Source organism: Urocampus carinirostris, chromosome 3 (assembly GCF_059441175.1).
Source record: "Urocampus carinirostris isolate Australia breed hairy pipefish chromosome 3, RoL_Ucar_1.0, whole genome shotgun sequence".
In the NCBI taxonomy this organism is placed as follows: domain Eukaryota; kingdom Metazoa; phylum Chordata; class Actinopteri; order Syngnathiformes; family Syngnathidae; genus Urocampus; species Urocampus carinirostris.
Window position 1 is genome coordinate 66,452,109 of NC_142351.1, and position 21,736 is coordinate 66,473,844.

At 41.0% G+C, this 21,736-nt stretch overlaps 1 protein-coding gene across 5 annotated transcripts in view; it reads right to left on the bottom strand.

The window, feature by feature from the left end:
• Positions 1 to 5,158: 5,158 nt before the first annotated feature.
• zeb2b (zinc finger E-box binding homeobox 2b) overlaps positions 5,159 to 21,736 on the bottom strand; it is a 114,818-nt gene continuing 98,240 nt past the window's right edge. For 4 of the 5 annotated variants that reach the window (XM_088333045.1, XM_088333042.1, XM_088333044.1 and 1 more), the window contains 4 exons: positions 12,634 to 12,742; positions 10,570 to 12,560; positions 7,968 to 8,148; positions 5,159 to 7,049 (listed from right to left, as the gene is read on the bottom strand). In XM_088333045.1, coding sequence (XP_088189171.1) covers positions 6,475 to 7,049; positions 7,968 to 8,148; positions 10,570 to 12,560; positions 12,634 to 12,742 — 2,856 coding nt within the window. In that variant the 3' untranslated portion in view covers positions 5,159 to 6,474. The remainder of the gene's footprint in view (positions 7,050 to 7,967; positions 8,149 to 10,569; positions 12,561 to 12,633; positions 12,743 to 21,736) is intronic. The other variant, XM_088333046.1, reaches the window with a different exon arrangement.

Here is a 21,736-nt window from a genome sequence, read left to right on the forward strand (position 1 = left end):
TTATTATGCTGAAACAAGCTGTCAAATCATCAACAGATATAAAAGTGAGATAAAACGAGGTACGTAAAAGTGGTTGTAGTAGCGGGAGTGACGTGTGCGCGCTCCCGCGAACGCGGATGTTTTTTTACTCAGCAAAACACCGGCTGCGGGAGCGTGGGATGACGTCTATACGACAAGTTTCTTTCCGACACGGAGGAATAGGACTTTGATGGCTTCAGTTCTAAGGAGGAAGATGAGGACGGTTTACCGTGATTTCTACAAGTACAGTATGTTTTTTTTAACGGACCCGTTTTTTTTTATAAGCCGCACCCACCACATTTTAAGAAGAAAAACGATTTTGTACTTACACAAGCCGCACCTGTATATAAGCCGCATGCGCCCACATTAACAAATGTAACACAAACACAAGATTAACCCAGACGCGACTTTAAGTACGGGGATTGAAACTGAATGTCCTTCATTAAAGTACACAGTCCAAGAATTACAGCCGGCAATATTAACGGAAAATGAGACCGGCACTTAAGGTTTGATGCGGACCGGCAGAGTCCGTGTCCCGTTGAAAGTATTCCAAAGAAAAATGTGTATATTTCCAAAGGTTAAGGATGGGAAAAATATATATCCACTATTGTCCGCCGTGTCCACAAACACCCTTCACCGGTCCCCACTTCCCGTCAGCCCGCATTTGTTACGCCCCTTTTTAATACACCTGTACCAAACATATCAGAATAAGTGTCCAAAATAAATACAAATAAATACATTACATAAATATACAGTTGCAAATACATATTATACATGGTTACACATATTTACAAAGAAAGATGGTACACCGGGAGAGTTTTCAAAGCTTTAATAATAATAATATATCTTTCATCCGGGCAGTTAATGGTAGCAACACGCTAGCAACACACTCGCAACACAGTAAACGGGTCTGTTAAAAAAACATACCGTACTTGTAAAAATCACAGTAAACCATCCTCATCTTCCTTCTTAGAACTGAAGCCATCAAAGTCGTCTTCCTTAGTGTCGGAAAGAAACTTACGTCATATAGACGTCGTGCCACGCTCCCATCCACTCCTGATTTTGTGCCCTCCTCTCCGTCACGGAGCAGACCGGCTTTTTGGAACCCGTTGGTGATGGTGGATTTTTTTATGCTGCCCCACGCTGTCAGGATCCACTGGCAGACTTGCGAAAAAGTTGCCTTTCGCATGCGGCCAGTATTAGTGAAAGATTTCTCGGCGCTAATCAAGCCAAGAAGTTGCAGTTTTCCTTGACGCATATATTCCACCGGTCTAAATCTTACCTTTTGTACTCGAGCGCTGGCGGCCGTTAGAAAAATTACATAAATTGGCCGCATCACTGAGTAAGCCCCAGGGTTGAAAGTTTGGGGAAAAAGTAGTGGCTTATAGTCCGGAATTTACGGTAGTTACTTTTGCTGTTGAGCAGGGGTTGGCAACCTATGACACGCGTACCAGCATTGGCACGCGAGGGGTTAAGTAGTGGCACGCGAGCGCACGGCAAAATAATAATGATTTTTTTTAAAGCGCATTTACCTAAAATGTAGACATTTTCAGTTGCGCGCCGTGTTGTTCATTTTTGAGGACTGTTATGCACTCTACCGTAAAGCTTATTATGCTGAAATACGCTTTATGGCAGAGTGCATAACTGTTTCAATACGAGCGATTTGAATAGAAAAAGGCAAAATAAACATGTTACCTGCTCAAAAGTATACGGTGTACATTGCGGTTCGATTACATTCACAACAAATACAAAGACTGAATGGTTTAAGTTGTATTACATTCTCAACAAATGCAAGACGAAGTGGTTTTGGTTATATGTTCGCCATTACATTCCCGAAAAGTGATATGAAAGTGAGCTAAAACGAGGTAAAAGTGGTTGTAGTAGCGAGGGGATGCAAATCTCGGCAGGGATGCATTTCTCGGCATAACACCGGTTGTATGCGTGTGTGTGTGTGTGTGTGTGTGTGTTGGGTGGGCATGACTACCAGTGATAGGCTGGAGTATGCTGTCAGTCAAACAACAGGGTGGGGGCAAAGGTCAATGTGGCCACAAAAGAAAACAAAAAAAAAAACTGCAAAGCATTGAGACAGTTAGCTTTTAGCGGCTTACATTGAAAATAAATTAATAAATTAGAAGACTCTGAGGAAAGTCAGAAGAGCTCTAAGAAATAGTGATCACTAGCAAATGCTCTGGGAAAGGACTGAGGCGGCGGTGCAGAAGGTCCAGCCTAATGCTACGGCTAGGCTACGTAACAACATTCTTAAGCCACCCCTGCCAAGCCGGTAGCTCGACAACTCAAGATCCATTACCCATGACACAGATGACCTGGAGCTGCAACTCGTGGAAAACCACTAGACTCAGGGCGGTTGTATTTTAGTCATCGCAGAGACTCGGCTCTGTCCGAGTATACCCGATGCTAGCCAGCAACTCTTGAAAACACTTTCTGACTCTGAAAGGAGAGGTTCTCCAATTTTTGGGAAGATTTGAATGATGAAAATAAAGACCATTCATTTGACTGCATACCTGTCAACCTCCACGGCTCCATGGCCTTACAAACTGTCGTATTTTCCCTTACAAAATACAAAAAACCTTACACCATATTTTTTTTCAAACGTGTTTATTTATGTAATTTAACATGTTATATTGTACATGTGTTTCGTTATATCATATATATTGTTAATTAAAATTTTGTTGTGATATACTGAGTTGCTCGACATGAATGAGGTTTATTATTAGAAAAAGTTCAAAAATCAAGTAGCTTGGAAGTTTACTGTAGAAGGAAAAAATAAATGCAAATATAGTCAAGTAGAATAATACATTTTCTATTTCAAATTGTTAATTCATTTTCTGCCTTAAATTATTGTTGGTAATATACTGGTTAAAGGGATAACCACAAACCTGTTTTTTTTTTCATTTTCTCCTTTTATACTTCCTTTTTTCTTAACTTATTTATACAACATGATAATTCGTAATATAATGTATCAAAGCAAGTGAGCCGTATGAGAGCCGGCTCTCTTTAATGAGTTGAGCCGAAAAAGCCGGTTGTCTAAAAAGAGACGGACTTCCTTTCACTACCCAAATCACCACATGAAATCAGAGGCGGCAGACGCATGCACACAGTAGCATCAAACCGATCGCTTGTTTGCAACGAGAAAAAAACGATACCGAAATAGAGGCTACTGCGGCGAACTGGTTTGAAATGAAATGAAATGAAATGATCTGCATTTATATAGCGCTTTTCAAGTCAATGACTTCCCAAAGCTCTTCACATTGTGCTTCACATTTCCCAATAGCGGCCGTGATCTGTGCAGCCATGTAAGGCGCTAACCTGCTTATTGGGGGTATTGGGGGTTCAGTGTCTTACCCAAGGACACTTCGACATGTAACACGGACAAGCCGGGATTCAAACTGGGATCCCTTGATCCTAAGACGATCGCTCTACCTCCTGAGTGATCCCACTTCAGTTTTACCTGTGAAAATCTGTAAGTTCCAGATACAGTTAGTCTGAGCAACACTGGCTGCCCAGATTTTGATGCCATACTACCCTGGTTTACTTAATCTAATTGGTCTAAAAGGTTGCCTAAAAATAATCAGCAAATTGCCAGCTCTAGACTGGGGTAAACCAGTGAAAGCTTTAGGGCCCTGGTGTTGAACAGAAGAGTGTGTTGTGTCACCCTGACCCGAGTGACATGGCCGCTATCTTGTGTCCCGTTTCATCTGGAGAGACGAAAGCATGACCAAGGTGCCAAGGTGCTTAACTTGTTTGGGTGTTTGGGTATAAATTGTTTTGTGTTTTTGGCTACTTTTTCCTTTTTTTTTCTTAGTTTTTTTTGTATGCGTTTGTATTGCTGTCAGTCACCCCTCTCGAGGGATATGACCATTGTAGTTAGGTAGGTAGGTAGATAGGTAGGTAGGTAGGTAGGTAGAGAGAGAGAGAGAGAGAGAGAGAGAGAGAGAGAGAGAGAGAGAGAGAGAGAGAGAGAGAGAGAGAGAGAGAGAGAGAGAGAGAGAGAGAGAGAGAGAGAGAGAGAGAGAGAGAGAGAGAGAGAGAGAGAGAGAGAGATAGATAGATAGATCAGTATTGGGGGCCACAACATCACTAACCTCTGTTTTGCTGATGATATTGCCGGATTAGCAGGATAGGAACAGAAACTCAGAGAGCTGGTCATTCACCTGAACAAAGCATCAAGCCAGTGTGGGATGGAAATCAGCACAGAAAAAAATACAGAAAAAAAACTACAGTAAATACCAACAATCTCAAAAATCAGCATCAACCACAGATATTTAGAACCCGTCACCGTTTTTAAATATCTTGGAGCTGTCAGATCAGAAGAGGGGTCAGAACCAGTAATCAGGGTTTGAATAGCCTATACCACAGCCGCACTTGCCAAATTAGAACCCATCTGGAGGGATAAGAACATTGGAGTAAAATCAAGGATCAGACTCATGCAAGCGCTGGTTACTTCTATCTTCCTCTACACTTGCGAGACTTGGACTCTCAAAGCAAAACTGGAAAAGAAAATCCAGGCCATGGAGATGTGATGCTACAGGAAACTTTTAGGCATAAGCTACTTAGCCCATGTGACAAAAGAAACGGTGCGCAACATCATCAGAGGGCACATTAACCCTACAAATAAATATTTTCAACTGTGCGCAGACGGAAACTTTAGTGGTATGGTCATGTCACAAGATCATCAGGACTGGCCAAGATCATTCTGCAAGTGGGCAGGAGGAGGAAAAAGACTGAAAAAGAACTGGGCCGACAACATGTGTCCTCATTGGCTATACTATCTTATACTATTAAATCTTACTCTCTCTCTCTCTCTCTCTCTCTCTCTCACTCTCTCTCTGTCTCTCTCTCTCTCTCTCTCTCTCTCTCTCTCTCTCTCTCTATATATATATATATATATATATATATATATATATATATATATATATATATACATACATGTATGTATATATTATATCGTAATTTAAAATAAAGTGCATGGGGAGGAAAACTACATGACTGCTTTATATGAAAATTATAAATAAATATTTATATAGATAGATCATGATTACTATTGGGAAAATTAAAGACATAACAAATAATTAAGAATAATAATGTTAACAATAATAATAATAATAACAATGACACGGCAAATGTTTGGTCATTTTTCAATTTGGCTACTTTTATTCGAGCAGGGTCATTTTCAAGAGAAATTACAAATCAAGAATTCAATAATACTTTTACAAAGACATTTCAGGAAAGATTCTTTTCAGTCATGATATCATACATAGTATTTGACAGTCCCTCTTCATTTTTTTCAGCTTAAAAAAAGAAACAAACATGAAGTGGATTTTTTTTTCTTTTCAGTCGAAAATACAGTGTTTTCACAATTGTATAAAAGTTCTCAATTTTGGAATTTCCCGCGTGGAAAATCGAGGAAATAAGGTAAAACAAAACTTCGCATTTCACAATGTTTCCAAACACAATAAATGCTCTCTTTACGTACATTTTTGCCCTATGATCAACACCATGTTCATTTTTACTAAAATATATCTATATATTGAAGACCTATAGTACTTTACACAACAGTATGAAATAAATAAAATTAGGAAATATAAAATGGGCCACATAAATAATATTTTTTTTCAACCTACAAATAAAACAAATACAATTTGTGGTTTTTTTCCCAAAACAAAAAAAAACGTTTGGTGTAATACTGACAAAGAAACATTGCACAACATAATGTAAACTAAGTAAACTGCTGCCAAGAGTCTTAATACTGACACGGATGCTGCAGAGAACAACGGTAAACCATTTCATAATACTTAAGCTGGAAAAACAAAAAGAAAGCTTCCTTTGACACAATATGTACGAGGGTGGCACTTGCAGAAAACACACAGGTTAAAAGGTTTGCATATAAGGCTTCTTTTTCTTTAAACACCTCAAAGGCTTTGTCCTTTATTAAACCACACCCCCTCTCCACATTTTCCCTTAAGACGGTACACCCCTGCCTTCACCTCTTTGCTTTACACCTTTACAGTCTTCATGATTGGAGGCCTGACACAGTGGCGGGACTGAAGGTAGGTGACGACAAACACCGAAGAACCAAAAAAAGGGGGCGTGCAAACACCTCGCTCTTCGCTGCACCCCGTATAAATATATACATAGGCAACACTTTCTTTTTTTGTTTCCTTCATGATTATAGAAGCGGAGTGCAATTTATACAAGTCACCTTTTGTGCTATAAATACTATTGAACACGGGCAAAGAGGGGAGGTTAGCACCACACTCATGTTTTAGGCCTTAGGACTGTAAATTTTATTCTTTGTTAAGTTTGCATAATGCGGCTTCAGTCACAAACCCTGCCCCCCTCCGTCAATTTAGCTGTCAAAGGTTCCTGGAAGCTTCAGGCACGTGCACGTACAGTTTCAATCGAGCGGTTGAGGATACGTCAAACAGCCTCCACTGGCTACATGGTGTCCTCCATGGTCTCGTCCTGATCTGATTTGGTTTCCATTTTGCCGTCCAGCGAGCTCTCGTCCATGGAGTGCTCCCCGTTTTCCTCTTCATCTCTCAATGTGTCCGGGTCCGTGTCCATGCTCTTGCTTTCCTCCTCCTCCTCAAACTCAAACTCATCCTCCCTGCGTGCGATTTTTGCGTATTCTTCTGCAACTTCCTTGCGTTCCTCCTGCATGCTTCCGTTGACCCCGCCGTGCCGTAAGATGGGCTCGTGCTCCACCAGCTCCGGGTAACCCTGTGGCGCCATTCCCTGCAAGTAGGCCCGACTCATCAGCAGCTCGGTGGGCTCCAGGTGGCCCTTCTCTCGGGCCTCCCGCTCAGCTGCCTCGCGCTCCTCCGCCTCACGCTTGCAGTACGAGTAGCGGTGGTTCATGTGCTGCGAGTACGAGCCGGAGTGGGAGAAGCGTTTTCCACACTTGTCGCACTGGTAGGGCTTCTCACCCGAGTGTAGGCGTGAGTGCTCGATGAGATGGTGCTTGTGTTTGAAGGCCTTTTTGCAGATCTGGCATTGGTGTGGACGCTTGCCTGTGGACAAACAGAAGGGAGAGCACAGGCTGTGAGAGGCGGGACCACAATCAGGGCGCCACAACAACATCACAAAGCAGAGAAAAGCAAAAGAGTTGGATGGGTTTCATGGTGTGGAGCCGAAACGATATCGGCACATTGAGTCCAATCTAGGGTTCGTAAGAAGTCCACGCTTGATGCATGTGCAATAAGGAACACGGTTCACCGGTAATCCTTATTTACGTTATGAGCTAATGAATGGGGTTTGCCAGAAGTTCCTACTTCTGGTATGAGCTAAGGAATGGGTTAAACCAGAAGTCCCTTCCTTTGGTATGTGCCAAAGATAGGGTCAACCAAAGTCGCCACTTCTGGTATCAGCTAAAGAATGGGGTTTGACACAAGTCACTCCTTGTGGTATGGGCAAAAAAGAACAGTTTACTGTACGCCCCTTCTGGCGGTATGGAAAAAGTTAAGGGACTCATCCTCAGCAGGGGACAATCTTAATGATTCATACAATTGCTTTTCTTTTAAACATCAGCCACGTACCACCCGCTCAAAGACAGTATTTAATCTCCTATGAAAGCGTTGCTGCTTTCATGGTAAAACAGATAAGGCGCACAAAAGCCACGGATGCGAAACCAAAGATAGTGTCTTAAATGAAACTATTCAACCCCACGAAAAAGAGACTATATATTAAAAGACTCTGATGGTGCCGATACGATATATCGCCATCAACACCGCTGCCACTATTGGTTGGAATAATATTTGGCGTGAGAACGTCCATCCTGTTGATGAAGAAGCAAGTTACAAGATGTGCAACAGAGGAAGGAGGAAGAGGAGGGGACACGTTGAAAGATTGACTGAGGATTTTCAATACAAAAACATTGACAAAAGGAAATATCAATGGGGTTGGAAATAAGGGTCTAGAACAGTATATACCTGTGTGTTCATATTTGTGTCTTAGAAGGGAACTGCTCTTCTGGAATGTTTTGTCGCACAAGTCACACGCGTACATACCACTTTCAGTCTTCTTTATCTTCTTCCGCGACAGACAGGAGTCGGGGTCTGTCATGTCGTCCAGCCCTGACATGTAATCGGCGGTAGCGTCAAGCAGCTCGCCCTTTGCGACAAAGAAGATAAAGGGGGAAAAAAACAACCACCATCAGTTTTGGTCTGCTTTCAAAGTCCATCAATCCATCCATTATGTGTACCGCTTATCCTCAGTAGGGTCGCAGGGGTGCTGGAGCCCATCCCAGCAATCTTCGGGCAGTGGGCAGGGGACACCCTGAACTGGTTGCCAGCCAATCGCAGGGCACACTGGGACAGACAACTCGCTCGCTCATTCACACTTACCGGCCAATTAACCTGACATGTATATTTGTGGAATGTGGGAGGAAACTAGAGTGCCGGAGGAAACCCACACAAGCACGGGGGAGACCATACAATCTCCGCACAGGTAGCTGGATTTGAACCCATGACCTCAGAACTGTGCCGCACATGCGCTAACCACTGTTCTGCCGTGCTGCCCTGCTTTCAAAGTATTTTTGAAAATGGTGTGAAACAGCTTTAGACACCGAGTCATCAAACTGCGTTACTGAACAAAGTCTCATTAGGTGAAGCAGCTAGGTCATTACGTGTTAACGCTACTGTCTCAAAGTCACTTTGTCTTATGTTTAGAATTTAATTTCAGGAAACTTTTTTTCTAAACTCTGAAAATACCTAACCCAAAATCATGCTTAATTTAAAGCTGTCGTGAAATCAGGACCTTGTCTGAAATTATATGCCTACATACATTTTGTTAGGAGTAACACAGTATTGTAACTAATCGTTCTTGATGTATGCGTTATATTGCTCCTAAAACAACTTTTAGTTTGACAAATGTTTGCTATTTAGCATGTGTGAAAAAACAATTCTGAACAGCCTTTCGTCAAATTTGCCCGTTTTGCTGATTTTAAAATGAGTATGCCATGTCAGCACCGAGCCCTCAAAGTCGGTCTCTCATGTTTCAATTTAATTTTAAGAACCTTTTTCTGGAGTTAGCTTGTCTAGTGAACTGGTCAGAGTTTACCTAGCGCATAACCATGCAATCATAAATAGGGACATCATCTGAAATTATATTCTTACGTTAAATAGAAGTAAGTTAACAGATCAAAATATACATAAGAACTTTGTAAAAAAAAGAGTATTGAACATTTCCACAAAGAAGGAACACATTTAAAAGAGATTCACCAGGGCTTTTATTGTTTGTCCTTTCACAGGATTCAATGCGAGTATCATCCCATTCAAAACGCTTTTCATGACGAAGAGGGCAATGTGTGAATTGATGGAGAACAATGTTCGGGAAGCAGAAGAACATTCTGCGATGGCAATCAGAAGGTGTGACGTGTTCCTTTAATGAACTACACAAAAGCAGAGTCGTCCGAGACGGGTCGGCACTATCGCGAGGCAATCAACTCCGACTCTGTGCCCGTAGCTGTATTTTTAAAATCTAATTTGATAACTTCCAATGAGAAACATTATTAATACTTTTTTCTCATCAAAATGGTTCGGGCTATGTTAAACAGCCCCCAGCATGGAGTGCTAATGAACAAGAGTACGGTGCATTATTAAACTGCACTTGGAAGATAATCTGGCTTTAAAATGCTACTGAGGAATGGCGGTTGGGTACACGAGGTGGGGGTAGCTCCAGGGCTGGGTTTTATTATTTCGACCAATCCCCCAAAAAGACCCTTTACCACCAAGTAGCCCAAAAACAATCCAGACCATTAACTTTTTTACCATGAAACCTGAAATCCAAATAAACTTTGCATGTCTTGTAGTTCTGGATAAATTATTCAACGTAGTTAAAGATGTAAGTGGTAGTGGAAAAACAAAGCAAGATGCAACAGTCTTCCTACCCAGATTGTAGCAGTTATAGGGGATTATGTCTGTAAATAGTAAATGAAAAGTTTGCATATTTTCATGCAATAAGCTTCAACAACCGATCAGCTTTGATCAGGGTAGTCCTTTTACCATGAACAGCTCAGGGAGCTTAACAGAAGACCCTAGTAGATAGGTGGTAATCCTAAAGATACCTGGGTCTGTTTTTCCTTAAAACTTATTTTTGATTGGAGTTCAGACCCAAAATAATACATACCCCAGTACATGCAAATACTCTCCTAAGAGTTTGACATGACTGGTTCAGATCACTCAATAAAAAAAAACATAGAACAACATGTTGTATCCCCCCTGATTTTTCGGTGCAAAACACACAAAAAATAACAGGTATCCCTGATATTGCCACAACCCCCACTCTCCTCCCCTTGAATTTTCAATGTTGCTCAATAGAAGATATCTTTCCCCGGAAACAGATTTTTGGGTGGACTACACACTCATATAGTATAAAATTCTTCTTTCGGTGGAACAGTGATTAATTTGAGACTTCTGTTTCTTAAACTCTACAGTTTAAACTAAAGGTGTCATTATGTTGTTTGCACAGAAACCTCTCATTTGTAGAGATGCAACCTCCTACGGTGCCACCTAGTACATTTGGTTGACCTACCTGGAAACCATGTTTCCGCTGGTATTTTCTCCTCTGTTGCATCTCTGCAAAGGTAGCCGCGCCAGCTGCGTATGTGTAAGCCATGTGCGGTAGAAAACCCATCTGTTCCATGCCCGGGTAGGGCCTTAGTCCCGTGATGCTGGCCTGCATCGGTGGCATGAACGTCGCTGGTGGGAAAGCGCTCTGAGGGGGAAGCGACGTGTACATGGGTTTGGCGGCAAAAGGGTTGATGCCGAAGAGGGGGCTAGTGCTTTTTTCCATGTCGCCGTTGTGTGCTGAGAATTCCTTTTTCAGATAGGCCAAGTTCAAAGGCTCCTCAAAGTGCTCTCGTGGCGAGGGAACGCTGCTGAGCTCCACCGTGACACTGTTGACTTTGGGTCGGCTTTTGACAGTCATGGCGTGTTTGGGTTCCCGGATGAGTCGCGGCAGGGATAGGTCGAGCGGTTCGGCCTGCATGTCCTCGGACACAAGGCTGTTGGGGGTGTATGAACTGCTGTGCGAATGTTTGGATGATGTGGATGACAGGTTAAGCGGTGACGGGGTGTTGCTGCGAGAATGGTCCAGCTTGTCGGCTGCAGGTCTAGTGTCACTGAGCTGGTGGTTTTTCAAATGTCTGAGGGAGTTATCACAGTTGTTGTGGAGCTCGGCAATAGCTTGGGAGGTGATGCAATTGCCAGGTTTGATTATCGATATGGGTGATCCTGCCACTAGGGGATCTTTGAGGGGGGTGTGGTGTTTGTTTGTTCTCACAAGCATATCGCCGCCATTCTTAAGCTCCAGCGGCGGCGTTCTGGTGCTGCCGTAGGGAAACATCTTACGCTGATCGAACCATTGCTTAACAAACTCCTGAGGAAGGCCGACAGCGATCGAGATCTTGAGCAGTTCTTCAGGGTTGGGCTCCATGTTCATGGCAAAATACGCCTTTAGCACGGACATGTGGTCCTGGTAGGGGTGAAAAGAACCCGTTAGTCCCTTTTCAGTTAAGATAGAAGAAGTCAGGTGAGGGTTCTTCTCCATGAATACATGTTTGTTCGGTATCAGGTTCTCGCTGGGTTGGAGCACTGCTTTGATCTCCTCGTTCATTTTACACAGGTAGCGCTCATGTTGGTGAAGCGGGATGGGACCCGGGAAGGTTTCTTTGCAATACTGACATGTAAATGGAGTGAACATGTTCTCCGAGACCTTTTCCTCCATGCCACCTTCAAGGATGTGGTTTGGCTTTTCATGTTTGATATTGCTGATCTGTCTCTTTGAGTCTGTGGTCAAGCTTTGGAGACATGCTTTGGCTTCATTGACCTTTTCGAGTGTGTAGTCTATGATGCTTTTGGTGGCGCCATTGTGATTGACGAGTGGAAGACTGGCCTGGGTCCCGCCTGCTGCTGTCAGGCTTTGTTTTTGCTCTTCCACTTGTGATCCTAATTCCTTCATGTAGGCGGTGATCTTACACAGCTCCTCTGGTTTGTAGTCCATTTTCTGCCTGCACACTGTGTTGTCCACAATCTGGAGGACCTTTTGCACCTCGCTCAAGTTGTTCATGAGAGGGCCCGGGAAGCCGAGGATCTGCGACTCAATTCCGGGCAACCCCAGGTGGTGCAGTGGGCTCTGGGCTGTTGAGTTTTGGTGAACTCCTAGCGGACTGTTGCCTCCGACTCCAGCGTTCATGAATGGCCCGGGAGTGCCAAACCCATGCGAGGCCATCATCAGTTTATACTCATTGAAGTCGTGCGGTTCGGTCTTGATGCTCAGGTGGTTGTTGTGTTCAGCAAGGCCCACTGGCTTGCCGTTCTCCAGCTTCTGTCGCAGTTGGGTAATGGCGGTGTTGGTCGGCGAGGAAGAGGCAGAGGTAGGCGAGGAGCCGGTCTTCATGGCACCGCGCATCCTACCATTGACGGCGATCAAGCCGATGCACTTTTTGCTGCTGATGTGTGAGCTGTAGGATCCCGAGTGCGAGAAGCGCTTTTTGCAGTTGGGGCATTCATACGGTTTCTCACCTGGAATGCAAAACTTGATCAAATATCTGATTCCGGTGCAACACATTTTAATGTTCTTTAATTCCACACTCACCACTGTGAATGCGAAGATGTTCCTTCAGGTGGTGCTTGTACTTGAAGGCTTTGCCGCACTCTGTACACTTGAACTTGCGGTTCCCGGCTGCTTGGTTCAAGAGTTGATGCTGTATGAGAGACATGTACTGTCAATATTTACGCTCATAAGGTTTTAAATTCCTTCTTTAATTATATCAATTAAGGTTACTCCCCATCATTTAAGGTCGTAATATGATATACTTTTTAAATTTTCTTACCTTGTCATTGTGTAACAGTTAATCAAATGGTCAAGATTTCTCAGACACGGGGTACATTAGCATCTAATTGGCAATTTCAACAATGAAGTGTTCCTTCACCATATTATGGTTGGACTTCGGCTCACTCGGTGCATCGCATGTTTTTTTTCTAGCAGTTAGTTCTGCGGATTTGTGTATTTATCACAGGGTATTGGCAGGAGTTTGCAAACACCTTTAATCAAACCAATCAGAGAATTCTATTTTCGTGGGCACTGATTGGAGCAATCTGAGTGAACCAGTTTTAAGACGAGTGATGAACAAATTACTCCATATACACTCATCTCACTCATCAAAATTATTACTCCATTGTTGGTCAACGTCTGTTTACAAGTTGTGCTGGTACGTGACTTGCCAGAAACATGGACTTACAGTATAAATTGTTTGATACAACTGCAGCATTTTCATCATGGGGCAGAAAAATAAAACAAAAATGTCCTGGACAAATCTACCAACAAAGCTTTTTCAGGAAGTTAGCAGGAGTTTACGATCACTCCTCTCTGTACTACAAGTCCAATATTTTTTTGCAGCATCAAAATATCTTGAAAGAGGAAAACTGCGCTTTGTTACGCCATATTACACACTTTATATTGTTTCTACTTTGTGTTCTTAATACAAATGGGCATGGAAAATATTAAACATTGAAAAAAGGTAATATTGTGTTTTCCATCGGAGATGCTAATATACATATATACATGTGATTCAATGGCTGAAATCCTGAGGCCATCTGCTGCCATCCTTAGGGCCCGGTCACACAGCCGTTTGCGTCTGAATCACGGCCAGAAATTTCTGCCTGTGAAGCATACGCTGTTGGACGCTTTGAGATCGCCATACAGACGAGCTACAGCAGTGCTTTACACGCGGGCGGAAATTCACACGCGGTTGGCAGCGCGAAAAAGTTTTGCGCTGCTCAAAACTTTAGACCACGTGTTAACCGCGGGCGGCACACGAGGTAATGACGCGGAAATGACGCGGAAACGACGCGGAACAACGTGCTATGGCCGCGGCCAGGGCGTGGTTACACATGGGTAGGACGCGAAATTTCAGCGGGTAATCGTGAGTGGAGCACGGTCATAGCATGTTCTGCGCCTGTATCGCGGTGTTATTACGTGAAATTAGCGTGTTATGCGTGTGACGGTCAAACGCCTTTCTCCGCGTATATACAGCGCGATTTGCCGAGCACACGTCAGTTGTGCTCGAGACGTCAAGGGGTGGACATGGATCCCCGTCACCGTAGTGACCTCGTCTTAATCCATTTTTATTTCTTGACATTTCTTAACAAGATAATAAAATAAAAATGAAAAACTATTACAATAATAACATATTGGCTTCTTCGGTGCCATAGCTTGAAATCTTGATCTTCACGGGACTGTGTCTTGAGCGGTTATGATTTCTACAGCCCGGTGTTATGCCGAGAAATGCATCCCTGCCGAGATTTGCACCCCCTCGCTACTACAACCACTTTTACCTCATTTTATCTCACTTTTAGGGAATGTAATGGCGAACATATAACCACATCCACTTCGTCTTGCATTTGTTGGGAATGTAATACAACATAAACCATTCCGTCTTTGTTTTTGTTGTGAACGTAATCGAACGGTAATGCACACCGTATATAAATCACTTTTGAGAACTGTTATGCACTCTACCGTAAAGCTTATTATGCAGAGATAAGCTTTATGGTAGAGTGCATAACAGTTTCAATACGAGCGATTTGAATAGAAAAAGGCAAAATAAACATGTTACCTGCTCAAAAGTGATTTGTATACGGCGTGCATTACCGTTCGATTACATTCACAACAAAGACGGAATGGTTTAAGTTGTATTACATTCCCAACAAATGCAAGACGAAGTGGTTTTGGTTATATGTTCGCCATTAAATTCCCTAAAAGTGATATAAAAGTGAGATAAAACGACGTAAAAGTGGTGGTAGTAGCGAGGGGATGCAAATCTCGGCAAGGATGCATTTCTCGGCATAACGCCGGCTCGGCAGCTTTTATACCCGTGGTCCACACGAGAAAATGACGCGGAAATGACGCGATGAGGAAGCGGAACAGTTGCCGGCGTCTGTTTTGCGGGCATACCACCGATGAACAGCAGGTTGGCCAATTTTGCGCATTTTCCATCGCGGGCAACCACGGGCAAAAAAAAAACGCAAAATTTTACCCGCGATACAGACGCAAACGGCTGTGTGACCGGGCCCTTATCAAAGTATAATTCTGCCTCAGGTCCCTTTCCTCACATGGTCAGTCTGGGCCTTGTAATTATCACATTTTATGTCTATTACTTTTTAATTTTATTTTTATTGTATTTTAACCACTTCTTGTGATTGAGGGGCATACAAATAAACATGACTTGACTTGAATTTGAATGAATATGCAATTTACACAATACTCAATCACCAGGAATCTTGTAATAGTCTAAAAGTGAACCCAAAGAAAACATATGACCTGTAGTGGGGAAAAGGTTTAGCCTTTTTGTTCTTTAATTTAATGCACAGTCCCTATGTGTACAAATTCCTGGTAAGACAGATGGTGGTGTTCAGGACACTCAGAAAAAAAGCTTCACAGATCAAGCAGGGAGAATCGGGGTTGCTTGGGGGGTTTACCCCGCCAAACGCCAGAGAGAACCTCCGCCGCCGTGCTTGAATCTTGCTGAGTTGCATAAACAAACAGCAACAGCTGCTTGGGAGCCTCTTTCCCCCCAACAATTCACCCCCCAGCACCCCCTGCCCCCCAGCTCTCCCTCTCCATTCTCCCATCTCCATTCTCCCCCTGAGGACCTCTGCCTGCTAAAGTTTAGTCTGAGTGCTAATAAGACACTTAATTGTAAATGGCACTAGCAAAACGCTGCACCTCACCGTCTTGTGGGCGGGGCAGCGGCAGGATCATTGCATATGCATAAGAGCTAATTAGTCATATCGCCGCTAATTGCTTAAAATGAGGAGGAGCATTAAGACTTGTAAACATAACACAGCACGTGTATACTCATGGTGCCATTATTTCTTATACCACATGTGTCAAACTCATGGCCCGTGGTACAGATGTAACCAACTGCATCATTTTATGTGGCCTGCCGGAAAATGCTGAGATAAAGAAAAGAGAAAAATGAGCTGAATTGTGTCAAACAATGGTAAATGGATAGTGCTTTTAACCAGTCAATGAAGACCTCTGAATCGCTTCGCAATGTACTTCACATTACCCATTCACACACACACACACACACACACACACACACACACACACACACACACACACACACACACACACACACACACACACACACACACACACACACACTCAAACACTGATAGCCAGAGGCTAGCTCCTGAGGTATGTTTATTTCTACTACACGGCCGCCAAAGTAAAATGAGTTTGACACGCCTGCACCATGCTAATTAGTTAACCTGGGCCGGTCTCTAAACCCGGAGTCGGTTCTTGAGCTCTGCACTTTAGCTTAAAAAATGACGGATTGAATAAAATAGAGAGCGGAAAAATATTTTTATTTTAATATGATTAATGTAGGAGAACAAACGTGACACAATCTAACATCTTCCAATCTTGTAAAAATGTGTAGAATATATATTACATTCCAACTCCAGGTGTTGCTATGAAACTATGAGACGAGAGGGATATTAGCTACTTCGCAACTTTTCTATTTGAGTCGAGTGCAACACAAGCTCTGCCCCCTTTAAAGCAGCAGCTTCACAATTTAGCGCAGTGATTCTATCTTCAACAAAGACGTTACATTAAACTGGTAAGAGCACAATGCTGTCATAAGCACTTTTTGGAAACAAAGTAGCTGTTTTTATTGAGTTATTTCTGAATTATGTGATTATATATTTGGATTTTAACTCTGGAATATTATTTAAGCTCTGTTTATTAGGCCCGAGGGTGGCCAGAGAGAGAAAATATGCTGCTGTGTTTTACCCATGCAAAGACTTGTTTAATATTTACACAAAAGTCAAACTTAAACAACATATATGTGAATTTATTTACTTTACCTCATCAAAAGGCTGGTGTTTTATTTTTTTTACAAATATATGGTGTTTTATTGCATTATTTTCGTTGCCCATAGAACACCCTGCATTGAACATTTTGATAGTAGGCTAATATAGCTAATATAAATACACACAAACACATGTCTCATTCATTATAGGGCTTATATAAATATTTTCGTTTTCTGCAGCTCCGAAAAAAAAAAAAAAAAAATATATATATATATATATATATATATATATATATATATATATATATATATATATATATATATATATATTTTTTTTTTCATTTTATTTTTTTTTGGGGGGGGGGGCTCCAACATGGCTCTTTAAACACTTTTGGTTGTCTGACCCCTACTCTAAACCTTACTTTGTCAACATTTTTGCCTATTCTTTGATCTTATTTTTGTCTTTAAAGTCGTTATTGTGATTTATTATAGTTTATCCTATTGTATACTATTCTATTTTAATGCACTACTCTATCGTGGGACGGACTGGACGGATGTGAAGGGGATAAAAGGCCTTTGTTTAATAAGTTAACATGATTGGCCGGGTGGAGTAGCATGGGGACAGCAAATCTGCTCACGTTTTTACGTCCAGCTGTTAGCTCAGGTGATGACATCCAATTTCGCCTCGGGCTGTCCAACTGTCTCACGAGACGCCTAACTATTTTTATTTCCATCTATTTTTTTTTTTTTAATCATGGCTTTCCCTGCATCAACATATGAAAGGATTTCCAAAAGAAAACTATATTTAAAATTAGAATTGTCTTTATTGTCATTAAAATCCATGTTGTGATATAATTTACACATTGCACTTCAGGGTATATTATGTAATATAAAGACTTAGAAGAGAAAAACGGTCAGGATAAGTAGGCAAAAAATATAAAATAATGACAAACTAGCCTAAGTAATAATAATAATAATAATATAATAATAATATAACATATTAAGAAAATAAGAGCAATAATAATTTGCAATAGTTTATTTTTATTTTATATATTTTTTTCACAGTTTTTATTTGGCAAGAACAAAAAGAGGAATAAAACTGAAACCCCATTACGTTTCTATAGAAATATTCAAATCAATTAGAATGCTTTTTTATAGTAAAAGTAACTCCACTAGATCTGATTTGAAAAAAAAATGCTACATTCCATTTGTTACAGATTAGCACAAAGGGCTATCAATTATATATACATATGCATTTCCTAAATAATGACCTATGTTATTAGGATGTTACCATTATGTCATCATTAGTTTTTAATTATCCAAAGGTGAAAATAGGCTCAACTACTAAAACATCTGCTTTTATACCTCATATATATATATATATATATATATATATATATATATATATATATATATATATATATATATATATATATATATATATATATATATATATATATATATATATATATATATATATATATATAAATATATATTATATATATATATATATATTTTTTTAACAAACAAAATGCTCTCATCTAATGCATGTTTTTTTGTATAATAATTTTCTAACCGAGGTAGAAACTCTTTATTGAAAACACATCCACATTTCTATTAGTAAGAAAAATGCTTATTTGAATCGTCATTTTTCTAGTTTTGAGATTTTATGTGTGTTTTCCTGTTATTCCATTAATACACATGAAATTAAACAATTACATATATCATTTAATCAAGTAACTCAATTTGTCATTTCCTGTAGTAGAAAATACTTATTAAAATGGACAATCCATCTCCGAAACACTTGTATTATTTTACCTTTTTTTAACCTGTCTAAGGAAAAAATATCATGGATCTACCCATGTAATCCAATTGGCTGTGTGCTTGTGCAGTTTCCCTCATTCGGAGTATTTTGATGCTGCAAAGCACTGTGGGTCTTGTTGTGAAGAGACAAATGATAAATGCAAATCCTAGCTTACTAATTAAAAGAGCCTCATATGTTTTGGCTTCAATTCTGTTTTATTTCCTGCATCCCCGGTCAAAATTAAACAGTTAAATCCATCCATGAGTAGTGTGAGTCATTACTCCTGGCGAACCATCTACAAGCACACCTTGTAAACAGAGAGGACTCAGAAATGGAGCACACTTTTGGTGCAAACAAGCACGGTATTTCACCCTTCTAATCTGAATATTCGTTAATTGTACGGGGTTACTAATTTGTCACTAGTCATGTAAATATTTTTTTCTGATTGCTCCGCAAATCTGAGTTTTCCCTGCATGTTTAAATAGTCGTTGCTCGAGGTTGCCTAAACACCGTATACTGTTTATAGTGTGCTCGTTTACTAGTATGTGTCCAGAACAACATTAAAGAGCAGCAGAACAAGTAAAGTAGCTGAATAAAAAACGTTCAAAATTGGAAATTAACACAATCACAGGATCGTGAACACCAGCCAGCAAAATCATATCAATGAAGGCCATCAAAAAACATTTGGGGCTTCAACTAAACTTATTTTCATTAAAGGAGTCGCATCTTCAAAATGCTTTGAACAATATATAATAATGGCCAATTGGGGAATTATATACACACATATTATAAATATATATATATATATATATATATATATATATATATATATATATATATATATATATATATATATATATATATATATATATATATATATATATATATATATATATATATATATATATATATATATATATATATATATATATATATATATATATATATATATATATATATATATATATATATATATATATACATATATATGTGTGTATATAAATAGCATGGCAGCACAGTGGTTAGCGCAGTTCTGAGGTCGTGAGATCAAACCTCCTGTGTGGTGCTCTCCCCGTGCTTGCGTGGGTTTCCTCCGGGCACTCCGGTTTCCTCCCACATTCCAAAAACATGCATGTCAGGTTAATTGTCCCTAGGTGTGAATGTGCGAGCAAATTGTCTGTCCCTGTGTGCCCTGCGATTGGCTGGCAACCAGTTCAGGGTGTCCCCTGCCCACTGCCCGAAGATAGCTTGGATGGGCTCCAGCACCCCCCGCGACCCTTCTGAGCTAATGAGATGAGATGAGATGAGATGAGATGAGATAGAGTGATAGAGAGATAGAGAGATAAGAGATAGAGAGATAGAGAGATAGATAGATAGATAGATAGATAGATAGATAGATAGATAGATAGATAGATAGATAGATAGATATAGATAGATAGATAGATAGATAGATAGATAGATAGATAGATATGAGGATCAGAGCAAATTAAATGAGTTAGAGGATGTGCGTAGATGCCAAATATTGAAAATCAAAAATGTTTTTTTCTAGTAACAATTAAGAGCATTACATTTTTGTTTGAAAAGGTCTTCTTAGAGAAGTTATTGCTTACAAAATAATACAAAAAACAAAGCAGCGACCCCTAAATCTTAAAATGTAACATTTTGAACCATTTACTGTACCTTTCAGCAGTGCTTTAAGGGCAGACACACTTGTACGCCTTTATTGTATTTTGCAATCGTTTCCTCATTGACTAGTTGGTTGTTGTCACTAATTTCCACCTTTGGGGCCGGTCACACAGCCGTTTGCGGCTGAATCACGGCTAAAATTTTGGGTTTTTTTTTCGCCTGTGGTTGCCCGGGATGGAAAATGCGCAAATTTGGCCAACCCGCTGTTCATCTGTGGTATGGCCGGAAAAAAGACGCCGGCGACTGTTCCGCTTCCTCATCGCGTAATTTCTGCGTCATTTTCTCGTGTGGACCACGGGTGTAAAAGCTCCCGAGCCGGTGTTGTGCCCAAATCCGACTCCTACGCAACAGGCTCACCCCCCCACCCCCTCGCGTGAACGCGCATTCTACTGCGATCGCTTTTGACTTTTTCATCCGCGTTAACAAACGCATTTTGTAGAATACGATCGCACTTTATTGTTTAAATTAACTCGTTATATAGACTAGGATCTCCCACTTGTTATAAGTATCTCGCTTTATAGTTGTAATAAGCGTTTTATATAGAATACGATCGCTTTCGTTGGAAGCGCAGCAGAATGCGCGTTCACGCGATGGGGGGGAGGATTATATATACGGTGTGCATTACTGTTCGATTACGTTCACAACAAAAGCAAAGACGGAGTGGATTAAGTTGTATTACATTTCCAACAAATGCAAGATGATGTGGTTTTAGTTATATGTACGCCATTACCTTACTTAAAAGCGAGATAAAACGAGGTAAATGTGGTTGTATTAGCGAGGGGATGCAAATCACGGCACCGGGCTGTAGCAATCTTAACCGCACAAGATACAGTACCGTAAAGATCAAGATTTCAAGCTGTGGCACCAATTTTAATTTGTTATCCTGAGAAGAAATGCCAAAAATTAAATATGGATTATGGCGAGTAGACTACGTTGACGGGGGTTAGGGGAGATTGTCCTATCTTCTTTATTCATTATTCTTTATCGATCAGTTCATAATACGCTACAAAGCTCAGGAGCCGGAACTCTTACTCTCAACCAAAAGGCTAAGCTAAGGTCCCAGATTTAAAGTTATGCTGCCAATGCACCTAAAGATTTATTCGAAATGAAGAGAAACTACGCTGACGGGGATCCATGTACACCCCCTTGACGTCACGAGCACAAATGACGTGTGCTCGGTATTCGCGCTGTTTATACACGGAGAAAGGCGTTTGACTGTCACACGCGTAACACGCTAATTTCACGTAATAACACCGCGATACAGGCGCAGAACATGCTATTACCATGCTCCACCCACGATTACCCGCTGAAATTTCCCATCCTACCCATGTGTAAGCACGCCCTGGGCGCGGCCAGAGCACGTCGTTCCGCGTCATTTCTGCGTCATTACC